The sequence below is a fragment of the Myotis lucifugus genome, unplaced genomic scaffold (assembly GCF_000147115.1).
Source record: "Myotis lucifugus unplaced genomic scaffold, Myoluc2.0 scaffold_408, whole genome shotgun sequence".
NCBI lineage: Eukaryota > Metazoa > Chordata > Mammalia > Chiroptera > Vespertilionidae > Myotis > Myotis lucifugus.
Genome location: NW_005871456.1, coordinates 377,261 through 392,390, shown reverse-complemented (window position 1 = coordinate 392,390; position 15,130 = coordinate 377,261). Strand labels below are relative to the sequence as shown.

The following is a 15,130-nucleotide window of genomic DNA, read 5'->3' as shown; positions in this document are numbered from 1 at the left end:
CCACAGCTGCCTGCTGTCTTCTTTGCGAGGTAATGTAACTTGAGTGTTTAGAGCATGGACTCTGCCTTTCAGTTCCTGACTCTATTACTCACTTGCTCTGTGACATTGGGCCCAGTTCCCCTACCCTCTCTGTGCCTGTGTCCTCAGCTGTAACACTGAGCTAATAATAGTACTTAACTTCCATAAGGTAAGTGAGAGGCTAGGTGAGTCAATATCCAGCGTCCCACACAGGATTCCATGGTGTTAGCAGTTATAATAATTGTATCAGACTTAATCCTCATGAAATCCCCAGCCGTGTTTATTTTATGGGTGCGAAAACAGGCTCCTGGAAGTCAAGGGCTCCAGGATGGAAGTCTGACTTGGTCTCAGGGCCGGCAGGGTTAACGGAGTGGGGGGAGGGGGGGAGACCCAGCTCTGCCCCCAGGCGGCCATTCATGAGCTCTCTCCCTGCGGGTCATTCCCGGGCTCTGGACTCCTTCCTTCATATCTTCCTCCTGCGGCTGTCGCGTCTTCTTTCCTGTTTTTCTATTCCCACACCATCAGCCTGAGCGATAGCAGCCTGGTCTCCGATCACTTCTCCATCTCTAGTCCCCCATCCTTCACCCCTATTTTTGAATGAGCATCCCAGACTCCGGGCCTGGTTTCAAATCCCAGCTCTGCTACTTACTCGCTGTGTGGCCTCGGGGAGTTCCTGAGCCTCTCTGCAACTCAGGTTCCTCCCATGTAAACAGAAGTGATAGCAGTACCTGCCTCCAAGTGGTTTTGCCAGGGTGAAATGAAGTGGTGCATGTCAGGTTCTGAGAACACAGCCTGGCCCACAGGAAGTGCCGTGAAAGTGGTGGGTATTACCGTTGTTGTTTGTTGTTGTTGCTGTGGACACAGTAGAATTTAATAGCTGCTGTTTTCCCAATCCCAGAAGGAGATCCCAGTTCCCCCAGAGGCAGGTTTTCTGCCACGTGCCTCAACACCAGAGCCCTTTCCGCAGCCGGAACCGGTGGTCAGGGTGTGAGTTACTTCTCAACTCCTGACTCACCTTGGTTAGCCGCAGCTGGGCGGGGCATGCAGGGTGGCAATGCCAGGGTTACGGGCGGGGGGTGCCCATGCCAAGCTTAGCCAGGCGGTGTCTAGTTGGACCTCCATTCTACCCCAGTCATTCTGAAGCAGCGAGGGGAGCCTCAGGGGTGTTGGGGTGGCCACGGGGCACATTCCGTGACACTGGTCCGGGCAGGCGGCTGAACATGACTCAAGTGGAAATAGTGGGGCCTGTGGGCGGATCACGCTGCATGGTCATGGGCTCCCAAGCTGTGAGGGCAGAGTTGGCTCAGGCCGAGAGAACAGCTTTCAGAAGGTTTTTGGCTCAGCTGTGTCCAGAGTGTGAGTGGGGGAGGCCGAGAGACAGGTAAGGGAAAATGAGGCAAGAGAAGGGTGGGAGTCAGGTGACGGTGCTCATTAATGCCAGCCCCTGGGCAAATGCCAGTCTGTCACAGGAGGTGAGGGGATCCTGCTTCCAGGATGTGGATTCTGAGGCTGACAGGTGACCTGTGAGTGCTGGGCTGGGGGGAGTGGGGAGGAGGGGCTGGTGGGGATGGGGGGAGGGGGAGGAGGCTGGGGCAGGGGTTGTACCGGGTCAGTGGCCCCCACAGGCTTCTGGGAAGGGAGGGTTTAGGTTACATTTGAAAGGATAATTTAAATTGTAAGGAAGCCAGCAAAAATGACTGTCCACTGAAGTGATCTCCAGTGTTTTTCTTGGTTTTATATTTTGAAAGCTGGCATGGCCTCTTGGGGTCACGTCCAATGCTGTTTATTTGCTCACTGGTCTCATGCAATGTGGCTAGCACGCTCAGCGTGGGTGTCTGTGACGGAGAGGAGACCTACACGTGACCCCGTCCTCAAGAGCTCTTGACTCAGGCGGTGGGCAGCTGTGGCACAGATGTGGAAGGTGGAAGAGGGAAGGTGGTGGGAGACACAGGCAGAGAGGCAGACAGCGAGACAGTCAGGGTTCGGCCAGGCTCCACGGGGCCCTGAGAAGGGTTGTGCCAGTAAAGGTTTAACGATCAGCTCCCTCATGGTGGTGGGGTAGGGGGCACACGCAGGAGAGGAGGGAGCTCCCATCTGTAGCACTTGCCATGGTGTAGACCAGGGGTCCTCAAACTTTTTAAACAGGGGGCCAGTTCACTGTCCCTCAGACCGTTGGAGGGCCAGACTATAGTTTAAAAAAAAACTATGAACAAATTCCTATGCACACTGCACATATCTTATTTTGAAGTAAAAAAACAAAACGGGAACAAATACAATATTTGTATTTGCATGTGGCCCGCGGGCCGTAGTTTGAGGACCCCTGGTGTAGACATTCCCACCAGGACCAATTTCCAGCTACCAGCTTCACTGAGTGCAGATTGGTTAACTCCGTGACTGTGTGTGGAATGCCTCCCGGACGCCACAGAGCTGGCTCCGGGTCGCGACTGACTTTGAATCTTCTCTGCCACTCATTGCTGAGGCCAGAAGTCCCACGGCCAGAGGCTCATCCTTCAAATCCAAGTTTGGTCCGTGTGGATAGGGGAGCTGGGGAGAAAGAGCCACCAGATCTACTTGTGTCCTTCGGGTCATCCAGTCCTGGCTCCATCATCTACTGATGCAAAGCCGTGGACAACTGGGCTTCACCTCTCCAAGCCTCAAGTTTCCTCATCTAGAAAATGGGGGTCATAATAGTACCGCTTCCCAGAACTCTGGTGAGGATTCCCTGAGGAGCTGCATAGAAGGAGCTCAGCTAGCATGGCTGCCTTCCTGTCCAGGTGGATGGAGCACCGTCCTCTCTCTCATCGCCTCACCTGAGACTCTTCTGAGAGGCCTGAGGTCCTCAGGAGACCTGCTCTCCAGCCAGGGATTCTTGCTACGTCAGAGCTGGAGCCAGCCCAGCAGCAGCCTCAGGAAGTCACCAAGAGGATGACATCATTGCCCCAGAGATAAGCTATGGTTTGCCTCTGTGCCCTTGGCTTCACTGCAGGGGAAGCTCGGCTGACCTTGTCCTTGCTATCCTCTTTTTTTTTTTTTAATATATTTTATTGAGTCTTTACAGAGAGGAAGGGAGAGGCAGGGAGTCAGAAACATTGATGAGAAACATCAATCAGTTGCCTCCGGCACACCCCCTACTGGGGATGTGCCCGCAACCAAGGTACATGCCCTTGACTGGAATCGAACCTGGGACCTTTCAGTCCACAGGCCGACGCTCTATGCACTGAGCCAAACCAGTCAGGGCGCTATCCTCTTTTTAAAAGCCTTCCTCTCTCGCCTGTGTAGAGTTCTCTGGATTCCCCTCAAGTCCCACTACAGAGCTTCATTCGGGATTGCCTTCCTACCCGCTAGTTCATACGAGGATGTGAATAACTGATGCTCCCCATTCGTTCCTCTTAAGGTGCTGCTGGATAAAAGGAATGAATTCAGGCAATAAGGAAACGTGAAAGCAAAAGGGGGAGAACAAGAACGGGGCTAGAGGGACAGTTAGGGGTGGGGTAACAGAGACCCGAAGGGCAGCCAGGAGCCTGGGGTTCATGGTTCAATCTAGCCACTGACTGCTCATTGTATGCTTTGCACAAGTCGCTCCCCTCCTTTGAGCCTCAGTTTCCCCACCTGTAAGTTGAAGGAGGTGGACAGGGTGCACTCTTACTCCCTCAGTCTGAGATTCTGAGGGCACCAAAGGTCATAGGAAGCATATCACCTACTGCCACTGCACCAAAACCCACAAAATCAGTGGCTTGAAACAACACAAAATTATCATTCCCATGTTCTGGAGGTCAGAAGTCTAAAATGGGGCAACAGCCCTAAGTGGTTTGGCTCAGTGGATAGAGCGTCGGCCTGTGGACTGAATGAAGGGTTCCAGGTTCAATTCCGGTCAAGGGCATGTACCTTGGTTGCGGGCATATCCCCAGTAGAGGTGTGTAGGAGGCAGCTGATCGATGTCTCTCTCATCGATGTTTCTAACTCTCTATCCCTCTCCCTTCCTCTCTGTAAAAAATCAATAAAATATATTAAAAATAAAATAAAATGGGGCAACAAAGAGAAAGAAAAAAGAAAAAATAATAATAAAATGGGTCAACAGGGCCGCGTTCCTAGGTGGCCCCGGGGACAGTCTGTGCACTGCCTCTTCCAGCTTCCAGGGAACGCCTGCCTTCATTCTAACGGCATCCCTCTCGCTTCCCTCTGTTTCCCTTGTCACCTCTTCTCTGACTCAGTGCTCCTGCCTCCTGATGCGGACCCTGTGATTACCCTGGATAACCTAGGACCCTCTCCCCATCTCAAGGTCCTTAACTTAATCACCTCTGGGAAACCCCTTTTGCTGTAGAAGGTAACATAGTCACAGGTTGCCGGGGTCAGGAGGTGGGTATCGTTGGGAGGCTGTTACCTGCTAGCCATAGGGAGGCTGTGTTTTGCAAGGCGGCTCAGTGAAGCCTTGGGGACAGGAATGGTGGAGTCTACAGAGGCCAGACCAGCCAATAAAGGGCAATGTTCTAGGCAACCAAGCCCTCCTGAGCCCAGACCCCACCTCTCTCAGGTGGCTCCTTTCGGTAAGCTGGGCAGGTCAGGTGATCGGGACCAGAACAGTGGGACCAGGGATGCAGCTCAGCCAGGGCCTTCCTCCGAGGTTGTGAGAAGGTTGCTTTGCTTCTGGGTTAAATGGTGCTGACAGTTCCTTCTTGGAGTGCCTTACAGGACTGCCGCAGTGGGTGTGAAGGTGGCTGGCCATTTCCCATGAGCACCTGGGGCGGGTGGTTGCTGCTGTTGATGAAAGTGGTGGGAGGGGCTGGCTGGTGGCCTCAGGGATCAAAAGGACCTGGAAAGACTCCCAGAGTGAACCATGAGGAGGCCGAGAGGAAAGGGAACAGAGTGTACCAAGTGGTGTGGACCAGCCGAGGGCCCGCTCACCCTGACATCTGGCTTTGATCAAAGCCATCGTCAGATTTGGTTGTTTGTTAGAGCAAAAGTCAAGGATTCTGAGAAACCATGACGGGCTCAAGTCCAGTGGTGATAGAGCAGAACTGCTGGTGTTTAGTTAGTGACAACTCCTGACTAATGAATTCCAATCAGGCCTCAGTGCAGAAGAGCACCTCCTCCTCCCAACCCCACAGCTCACAGACTCCCAACGCCAGCCAGTGCTGGGGGGGTGCTTGCTGCTGCCCAGGGAAGGGAGGGAAACATCTGTTTCAAGATTCTACCTGGAAAAATACAATAGACAAAACTTATATTAGAAAGGACTGGGGGAAATGTTTACAACATCTGTATGAAAAGCTAAAATTCTTACAACATAAAACCTTTTATAAATGAGAATCCCACCCATTAAAAGAATAACTCATTCACCGAAGAAGTAAAGCCGGCATTGAACATATGAAAACATTCAATCTCCTTTGAATCAAAGAATAAACACTAATATGCAGAGGAACAGGTAGGCGTGGCTGGTGTTCCTCTCTTTGTGGCCCGTGATCATGGGCAGCCTCCAGGCCCCACGCTGGTGTCTGTGCAGGGTTGCCTGTTTGGGCCACACCCCCCTCCTTAACTCCTTCCTCTCTCCCTCCCAAACCCTCTCCCCACCGTGAACAACCTAGCGCATTGGACATGATGTTTCTGTTCTGGAACACACAACAAGATGGAACCTAGTCTTGCTTCATGACAGACTCGCATCACTGCTTCCTGTGAGTCTCTCTTTTAATAACACCATTAAACTTGGGGAACCACCGTCCCAGAGAGAACTTGACCATGCCTCTGGCTTCCTCTGCCCAGGCAGCTGCCAGTCATTCTCTGACTTTCCCTTTCATCTCTTTGAACTCATATGTATATAGTGCATTTGTATTAATTTTATTAAGAGACTATCACACATATATTTGTATGGGACGTGGAGGTAGAGGACATATTCCAAGGGTAGCAGAGTGGTGGTGAGAGGGTGAGGAAGGAATCTGGATAGCTCCCACGTTTCAGTCTTAGGGGCTCAGTGGTTGGTGGTGCCATTCAGTTAGGTAGACACAGGAGAGGAGAAGAAGCTGGTGGGAAGGTGATGGACTCAGTTCTGGGTGAAGCAATGATTTAAACTAATATTTGCTGAGTGCCTACTATGTTCTGGGCACTCTTCGTAGGGCTTGAAGCGCTTCACACGAATTATCATATTTAAGCCTCAAAAGAACCCCATGAGTAGGCACTATTCATTATCATGATCATTTTAAAGATGAGGAGATTGAGAGATGGAAAAGTTTAGTAGTTTCTATCAACATGATGGATCACTCCTTTCTGCTACCAACCTGAAAATACTGGATAAAATATATTGAAATATTAAATATAAAAGAAAATATTGATATAAAGCTATACTTATAAATAAAATGCTGTAAATAAAAGCAAAGGGACACTCTCAGGCAATGGAAGTAAAGAAGGCTCAAAGCCAGAGCGGGCACACTAGACTTTTATAGATAAAACAAGCCCACTGAAGAGAAGCTCTCATTCAAAAAATATATATAAGCCCCACGAAGAAGAATAATGATAAGCCACACACGAGGAAGAGTATGGAGACAGAATCAGTAGATGAATTGGTAACCCCTAAATAAGAAAGAAAAATCAGAAAGACAGTACCAGTCTTTTTAAATGACAAGGGAGAAAATAAAGAAGAGAACCATAAGAAGTGAATACCTACGCAAGGTGACATCACTATTCAGTGTAGACTCGGGCTCCCACACTTAGGCTCGTACTTGCTCGGCTGCAGGCACTGAAGTAGACGTGAAGGGTCCATTGGACATCCCGGAGCAGTCGAAACTGGGTTTGCAGCGAGGGAGGGATTGCCTAGCTTCATCTCATTTCTCCCGCACTACTCTCTGGTCTGCAGCGCTCCAGGACGGGATGTATCCTCTGGACATGGCCACCTCCCCTCAGCCACTCACCACCAAGGTCGCCAGTTCCGAGAACAGCAGCGCCTTCTATGACTACGAGTACTACTTGGACCAGGCGGCCTTCATGCCCTGCATGAAGGACCAGGTGCTGGCCTTTGGCAGAGTCTTCCTGCCCGTCTTCTACAGCCTGGTCTTCGTGCTGGGCCTGAGCGGGAACCTCCTGCTCCTAGTGGTCTTGCTCCGGTACGTGCCTCGCAGGAGGATGACTGAGGTCTACCTGCTGAACCTGGCCATCTCCAACCTCCTGTTTGTGGTGACCCTGCCCTTCTGGATCACCACCGTGGCCTGGCATTGGGTCTTTGGGAATTTCTTGTGCAAGATGGTGAGCACTCTCTATACCATCAACCTCTACAGTGGCATCTTCTTCATTAGCCTCATGAGCCTGGACAAGTACCTGCAGATCGTCCACGCTCAGCCCCACCACTGGCTGAGGCCCCGGGCCAGGCGCTGGCTCCTAGCTGTCATCGTGTGGGCGGTGGCCCTGGCTGTCTCCATCCCTGACATGGTCTTTGTGCGGATCCATGAAAACCACCAGGGTGTGTGGAACTGCCATGCGGATTTCGGGGGGCATGGGACCGTCTGGAAGCTCATACTCCGCTTCCAGCAGAACATCCTGGGGTTTATCCTCCCACTCTTCGCCATGATCTTCTTCTACTCCCGCATCGGCTCTGCCCTGGTCAGGCTGAGGCCCCCGGGCCAGGGCCGGGCTCTGAAGGTAGCCGTCTCCCTCGTGGTGGCCTTCTTCGTGCTGTGGTTCCCGTACAACCTCATCTTGTTCCTGCACTCGCTCATGGACCTGAAAGTCTTTGGGGACTGCGAGACCAGCAATTACCTGGATTATGCGCTGCAGGTGACAGAGAGCATCGCCTTCCTTCACTGCTGCTCCACACCCATCCTCTACGCCTTCTCCATCCGCTGCTTCTGCCAGTACCTAAAGGCTTTCTTGGCCGAGTTGTTTGGACGGCGCCAGGGACCATGCCCTGCCCAGGCCCCACTGTCCAGCTGTTGTGAGAGTAGCAGCCTCACTGTCCAAGAAGAAATGACCAGCATGAATGACCTTGAGGAGGGGCAGGCTGAGGGCTCCCCCAACAAGGGGGCTGTCGGGGGAAATAAAGCCTCAGCGGCCATGCCACAGTCCGGTGAGAGCGGAGGGGACCCAGCTCAGCTGGGCATCCACCCAGCGTCTTCTCTCCAAGGGCCCCCGTGACCACGCTGCTCAGCCCAGAGCTCAGTTCTCAACCCTCAGCAGCACCCGCTCACTCCTTCCAGGACATCATACTCCCTGATCTGCTGCAGCGGTTGCCCAACTGACCTCTGTGTCCTATTGTCACCGTCTCCTATCATCTCATCTGCACCCGCAGCCAGCGTGATTGCAACACCTTTGGCCTTCACTGCCATCTCCTTCCCAGTAGCCTGCGGCCTCCTACCCACCAGGCCGCTCCTGGCCCCCGCGTTCAGCTGGGGAAATCCTGGTGTTGTTTTGTTTAATGCTGCAACCTTGGTGGTGGCTCCGGAGCCTGGCAATCCGGAGGCTCTGGAGATGCAGCACCTGGGGACCTGCCGAGGGGGAAAGGCAGGCGCAGCTCAGTCCAGGAGCAGGGCTGCCCCCTCCACCCTGGGAAGTGTGGCGAGGGCATTCACAGCAGTTACTACCTAGGAAAACATCTCTTTTCTTCCCGGGGAGCCTGCAATTCCACCAATGGCACGTCATTCCCGACTGGCTTTGTTATAAGCTTTCCTCACAGAATACACATCGTGGGCTTTTCTCTGAGGGACAGAAAAACTGGTGCAGAAATGAGAGCTGCTGGGTCAGGACAGGTCTCAGTCTTCCTACTGCCTCGAGCCTCTGCAAGGAAAGTGGGGGGGGGGGCCCTTGGAGAGGGTGTCTCCAGCAGTCCCCATGGGGGCACGGGGGCGGGCAGCCAGCAGTGGGCATTGGCCTGTAAGTGCACTCTCTAATTCTGGGAACTCACGGCCTGTTGTTACATGGACATCCTTTGCTGTGGGATGGGAGTCTTGTATTTACTTCATACCTGACCACCCAGGCTTCCCTCGGTTCCAGCCTACCCTCAGACAGGTCACAGGATCCATGAAGTTCATTCTCAATTGAGACTCTTGGCCCTGACTCAGTGGACTGGAGCCCTCAGCCCTTCCCCAGCCTGTCCCCAGGCCAGGCTCCTGGCCCGTGGTCCTTTGGGGGGGGGGGGAGGGGGATGGGATGCAGCACCCAGGTCTGGGCAGGGACAAGGAGGTATGTGAAGGCCCTGCCACTTTGCTCCATTCCACACCTGCTCCGGCACCAGGCCTGGCTATGTGGGCAGGTTGTTGGGAAGCTCCCTCCCCATGGTCAGCCCCCAGCCTCCCAGCCCCGTCCTCCCTCTCCTATGCTCCCTACTAACTCTGTATGCTGCTGGCCCCTCATGGAACAGGATGGAACCAGTCAAAGCTCTGTCAGGCTCCAGGTAGGTCAGCATTTGGGGGCAGCTAGACCCAGAGAAAGCCAGCCCTGACCCAGAGTCACATAGCTGGTGGGGACAGACTCCTGTTAGTCTGCTATCTGGGCAAAACTCAGGGCAGAACAGGCCACCTCAGCAGGAAGGAAGAGGCCAGTCAGGGGTGAGGGGAGGAGTAGCAGAGAGAAGCCCCACTGGGCAGTCCTTGCAGGGGGTCCATGCTGCTGGGGCCTCCCTCCTCCAGGACCCTACACCAGTTCCCACAATCACAGCCCCAGCCAGGCCCTGCCATCAGCCAGCTGCAGCTCTGGCAGCATCCCCTCCCCGTCTCCCAGCCCTGGTAAGCATGGCAACAGGAACTGTCTCTAGTTCATATGCCAGAAAGCTGAGTGAGGGCACAGAGGGAAGGAAGTGATTTGAGGAAGTGAAATAAATTAGCTCAGACTGGAAGTCAGGTGTCTATAATTTAATCCACAGCTGGGGAATTGGGGGGTCAGAGATGAGGAACATGATACCAAGCCCCATGGGTCCAGTGTGGGGAGGGGACAGGAGGAGGAATCCCAGACAGACAGCAAGGACACATAACAGATGTGCTGTGATGCAAACAGTACTCGGGGAGCCCCAGTAGCTGGAGGCCAGAGGATGGGATGGGGCCAGACCTAAGAAGGCTTCCAGGGGTAGCTGGCACTGAGGTTGGCAGGACAAGCAAGCAGCTGTGCTTTCTAGACCTAGAGAGTTCCACCAGGGAAAGCTGGCGAAGTTGAATAGCACTGGATGGACAATTTGGGGACCAACTGGGGCAAAACCTAAATATCAGGTGTGTGAAGGGAATGGGGAACCAGAAAATAAAATAGTGACAATTAGAGATGCTTTTAGAAAAAGGTCTCTGGCAGCAGAGTGAGCAGAGGGCCCGGCAGGCCGGGTGTGGAGAGAAATGCTTGAATCACTCCTACACGGAGGCAGCATTTCTCTACCGGCTGTGCCCTGTCTGGTGGCCACTACCCACACCTGCTGTGGAGCACTTGGAATGGGGCCGGCTTGAACTGAGACGCGCTGGAAGGGTAAAAAGTGCACACCAGATTTTTGAACATACAATATACAGATGATGTTTTATACCATTGTACCCCTGAAGCCTATATATTTTATTAACCAATGTCACCCCAATAAATTCAATTTTTTAAAAAGTACATACCAGATATGGAAGACAATACCAAAAAAGAAATCTAAAAATATTCTTTATATTGATTACATGTTGAAATGCTAATATTTTGGATATATGGGGGTAAGTTCAATATGTTATAAAAACAAATTTTACTTGCCTTTATTTTTTATTTATTTAAATTCTTTATTGTTTAAAGTATTACATGCGTCTCCTTTTTCCCCCATTGACCTCTTCCCGGCCGCTCCCACCCCCAGCACATGCCCATGCCCCCCTACTGTCTGTGTCCATTGGTTATGCTCCTATGCATACATACAAGTCCATTGGTTGATCTCTCACCCCCCACCCCCTGCTTTTCTTTTTAAAATATATATGTCAACTAGGAAATTAAAAATTACACATGTGGCTTGCCTTGTATTGGTATTGGACAACACGGTTCTAGAATGCGAATTCCAGAAGACATGGAATAGTATTGAGGGGGGAAATTAAGAGGTGGGGGGTGGAGGTCATATTGGCAAGATGCTGAGCTCCTCGTGGGGACCAGCTTCTATCCCGCAGGACTGTAGGCCTGTGTTATCTCCCAATCCCTTCCTCTGGACTTCCTGTGACGGGGGCCTGCAGAACCCACAGTGAGGGGGCTTTAGAGAGAGAGTGGTAAGCCTGTGAGGTGACTAGAAGGAGACAAGAGAGCAAGGAGGACCACCAGGACAGAGGTAGGGGTGCCACAGAGCCGCAGGGAGCAGTAGTCGGTGGGGGTCTTGGCTGCAGAGGGGCGAGAGGAGGCGAAGACCCCCAGGGAACCCCTCTGGCCAGGCTTGCGGCCCCGTTGGCAGAGCTCACTCAGGGGACCGCAGGCGGTACCGGAAGCGCACGTCATGGCTGGGCTGCGTGGTGCCGAAGCCCCAGCGCTGGGGGTCCACGGGCGGCACAGGCGCGGCGGGGTCCACCAGCTCCAGGTCGAAGTGTGTGATCATGAGCAGGACAAAGAGCTTCATCTCGCTCAGGGCCAAGAACCTGCCGGGACACATGGAGACGCCCGAGCCCCAGGGCATGGTGTAGTGGTGGATCTTCTTGCCCGCCTTGTAGAAGTCCACCTTGCGGCTGCCGTCGGGGTTGAGGAAGCGGTCGTACTTGAAGGCGGCGGGCTCGGGGTGGATGTCAGGGTCCATGTGCACCGAGAGGTAAGGGAAGAGGGCCACGATGTCTCCGCTGCGGAGCCGGTACTCCTCCCCGCTGGCCATCTTCAGGACGTGGTCATCGTGCACCACCCTGAGCAGGGTGGGCGCTGCCCCCAGCCGCAGGGTCTCCTCCATCACGCTGTCCAGCACTGGGGTGCGTTGCAGGGCACTGACGTCGAAGGTGAAAGACTGCCCGGCCTCCCCCAGGACCTGGGCAGCCTCCTTTCTCAAAGCCTGCATGGCTTCTGGGTGCTTCAGGAGGAACAAGAGGGCCCAGAAAGAGGTGGGCCCCGTGTTCCCCTGGGAGGCCCACAGCATCATGAAGTTGAACTTGTCCTGCATGGCCGGGGCTACCCCCTGCTCCCTCAGGAACTGCAGCATGTAGGCTATCCAGTTGCTGACGCCATCCTTCTCCAGGTTTTCTTTCACAGAGAGGGTCTTGTGGAAGAGGCGCTGGAGCCGGCCCACTTCCAGCCACTCCCGGGGCCCCAGCAAGGAGTAAACAAACCTGGGGAACAGGCGATCGAACTTACGGAACTGCGTGAACAACTCCTCCGCCTGGAGCAGGTCCTGCTCCGTGTCCTTCGTGTAGCCAAACAAGCTCAGGTAGCCGGCCTTGAACAAGACGTTGTAGCAGAAGTGAAAGAGGCCATCCTCACGCCAGCTGCTGGCATCCGGGCTCGGGCCCGCGGGGCCCAGGATCACCAAGGACAGGCTGTCCCGCATGGTCTTGTTGAGATCCTCCAAGCCGTTGCCCATGAGGTGCTTGGTGCTGGCTGAGTGGATCATCCGGTGGTCGCCCGGTACGGACTGGTATCCAAACACCTTTAGCACCAGTTTTTCCGCATACTCCACGAAGTCTAGTTTTCTCTTCACATCCTTGAGGATGGGGCCGAAGGAGAGGGGGTCCATGACAAAGGTGAAGTACTGGCCCCCCTAGCTGCACGGTGAACACATCCCCGTGCTTGGCCCGCATCTGCTTCAGGAATTCAGGCATATTCTTCCGGAAAGCCATGGCGTGGCCCAGCCAGGGCACAGGGCCCTTGTCCAGAGGGGGCTCCTGGGGCCTGCGCTGCCGGAGAAGCCCCAGCAGGCACAGGTACCCGACGATGACCACCAACAGGGCTCCCAGCACCGGACCCCAGGGCACCATGGCTGTGCTCTTGCAGGTTAAACTCTGGACAGACTGTCCAGAGAGCTTCTGGGAGACCTTGACAAGCTGGGGGTGAAAAGGTCTGCCCACACGGACCTTGCCCTACCAGCTGCAAGTTATAATAAATAACCCTGGTGAGACAGTATGTGGAAGTGAAATTAGCACTTGCTAGGGCCTGGTCATGTGGGGGGAGGAGGAGGAGGGACCAGGAGGAAGCCTGTAACTTAGGGTCAGCCCCTTACCAGCTCCAGCATCTTCTCTACAAAGCCTTCCTTGCCTCTGCTCTCACCTCCATGATCTACTGACCACTCAACCCTTTATTTACTCATGTGCAATAATTCATTCATTTGCTATCTCATTCATCAGAAACGTACCAAGCAATAACTAAGTTTCACATCCACCCCTTCCTTATTTGTCTTCAGTCTCTGAGCCTCTGGCCTGGGGGCCTGGCCCTGGCCCAACTGGTTTGCATACCTGTCTAGCAAGGATACACTGGAAATCTTGAGAAATTATGAAATGTCAGAGATGATAGGGGCCTCTATGAGGTGTCAAGTCAGGTCCCTGCCAGCAGGCCCCAGAAGGTAAAGGCTGTGCCATTCATCTGGTGGTCGCCTGGTATGGACTGGTGTCCATACCAGTCAAAGAGCCCAGCCCATTGTTGCGAAAGGTGAAGTTCAGATTCAATCCAACCACTTTTGATCACCCCTGAATGACTCTAATTTCCTAATGACCTGCAAACAGGGACTCTGTCTCTTCAGATAACCACAGGATTTCCACATGCCCTCAGGAGCTGGAAACATCCCCACTCTTCCTCCATGAAGTCCTCTCTGACTGCCTAGGGCACAGCAGGAACTCAGCACCATTAACTCTCTCCAGCCTTAGAATCCAGTTGGCAAATTGTGGGCCAACTCCAATGAGCTGAACTTAGTCCCCCAGTTTTTAATGGGTGGCAGTACCACCTTACATTCATTCTCACCTTCATTCATTCATTCACTCACACCCACTCATCCATTCATTCCCCCCTTCCTTGGAACAGCCCCATCTATCCTTTCAACAGATATTTACTGGTCATTTACTGCCAGAAATGTTGCCACAACCTGAATGAGACAGACATAGTCCCTGCCCTCATGGAGTTTATGGTCTAAGGCAGTGATGGCGAACCTTTTGAGCTCGGCGTGTCAGCATTTTGAAAAACCCTAACTTTGGTGCCGTGTCACATATAGAAATTTTTTGATATTTGCAACCATAGTAAAACAAAGACTTATATTTTTGATATTTATTTTATATATTTAAATGCCATTTAACAAAGAAAAATCAACCAAAAAAATGAGTTCGCGTGTCAGAGGTGTCAGAGGTTCACCATCACTGGTCTAAGGGAAAATATATTCAGTCATTGCCCACAGAAGTATATCATTACAATTGTGTTACGTGCTGCACCAGAGAAGAGCAGAGTGGGAAGGGGAGTGGGGAGTCGGGAAGGCTAATCAGGTGGTAATTAAATGAAGGCCTGGAGGATGCCAAGGCCAGGTGTGTTGGGTGGTGGTGGTGCTAGAGATGGAGATAAAGGTGTGTGGGGTGTGCTGCTCAAAGCATATGGCAGGGTTGTCCTAAGGCACAGGGTGCACACCCACTCTGGGCCAGTGTGGCTGCAGAGCTGAGGGGAAGAGCCTCCAGCAGGGTGTGGCTCCCCAGGCTGTTTGGATTCATGCTTTGACCCACTGCATTGAACCCTTTCTCCCCAGCCACGGGGTGTCTGGATCTGTGGTAGGCAGTTAGACAGACATGAGCAGAGCAAGGACCATGGGCCAAGAAGGTCACCAGGTGCCTAGCAACAGACAGTTGTAGGTTGGGACCTCATCCCCAGGGTGACCTCTCCTTCCCTAGCATATCACTGGCTGGTCTTGTGGTTTGGACCTCCCTGGCCTTTCCTCCCTACAGATAACATCTAGGCCTCAGTTGTATTTCAGCTCCAGGCTCAGAAAAGCAGCAAAACCAGACACCAAGACTGACCTCAGGACCAGCCTCGTTGAATAATGACCCCCTGCCCTGGTGCCGGCCAATCAATCAGTGGAGACCACAGCCCTGAAAGGACATGCCTGGAAAGCTGCTGAATTATCTATTGAGATCTTCCCCTGGGCCCTCCCCTAAAATCTCCCCCCCTAAAACCCTTAGGAGGCCCGAAACCGGTTTGGCTCAGTGGATAGAGCGTCGGCCTGCGGACTGAAGGGTCCCAGGTTTGATTCCGGACAAGGGCATGTCCCTGG

The 15,130-nt window shown here is 53.2% G+C and overlaps 2 protein-coding genes across 5 annotated transcripts in view; one reads left to right on the top strand and one right to left on the bottom strand.

Moving 5' to 3' along the window:
* The window catches only part of ACKR2 (atypical chemokine receptor 2), a 12,819-nt gene extending 2,166 nt beyond the window's left edge, over positions 1–10,653 (top strand). Inside the window, exons 1-3 of one of the 4 annotated variants that reach the window (XM_023743699.1) lie at positions 61–1,399; positions 1,478–1,541; positions 6,860–8,825. In XM_023743699.1, the coding sequence (XP_023599467.1) occupies positions 6,874–8,130 (1,257 nt within the window). In that variant the 5' untranslated portion in view covers positions 61–1,399; positions 1,478–1,541; positions 6,860–6,873 and the 3' untranslated portion in view covers positions 8,131–8,825. Of the gene's footprint in view, positions 1–60; positions 1,400–1,477; positions 1,542–4,231; positions 5,438–5,597; positions 5,685–6,859 lie in introns of those variants that run through there. The other 3 variants (XM_023743698.1, XM_014467663.2, XM_014467664.2) reach the window with 3 other exon arrangements.
* A 187-nt stretch (positions 10,654–10,840) lies between these two features.
* On the bottom strand, positions 10,841–14,072 carry LOC102440551 (5-beta-cholestane-3-alpha,7-alpha-diol 12-alpha-hydroxylase). Its single transcript, XM_014467665.2, is given in 2 exon segments — positions 10,841–12,649; positions 12,651–14,072. Coding segments are annotated over 2 exon segments (1,494 nt in total). The 5' UTR covers positions 12,867–14,072; the 3' UTR covers positions 10,841–11,371.
* Between the last annotated feature and the right edge of the window lie 1,058 nt (positions 14,073–15,130).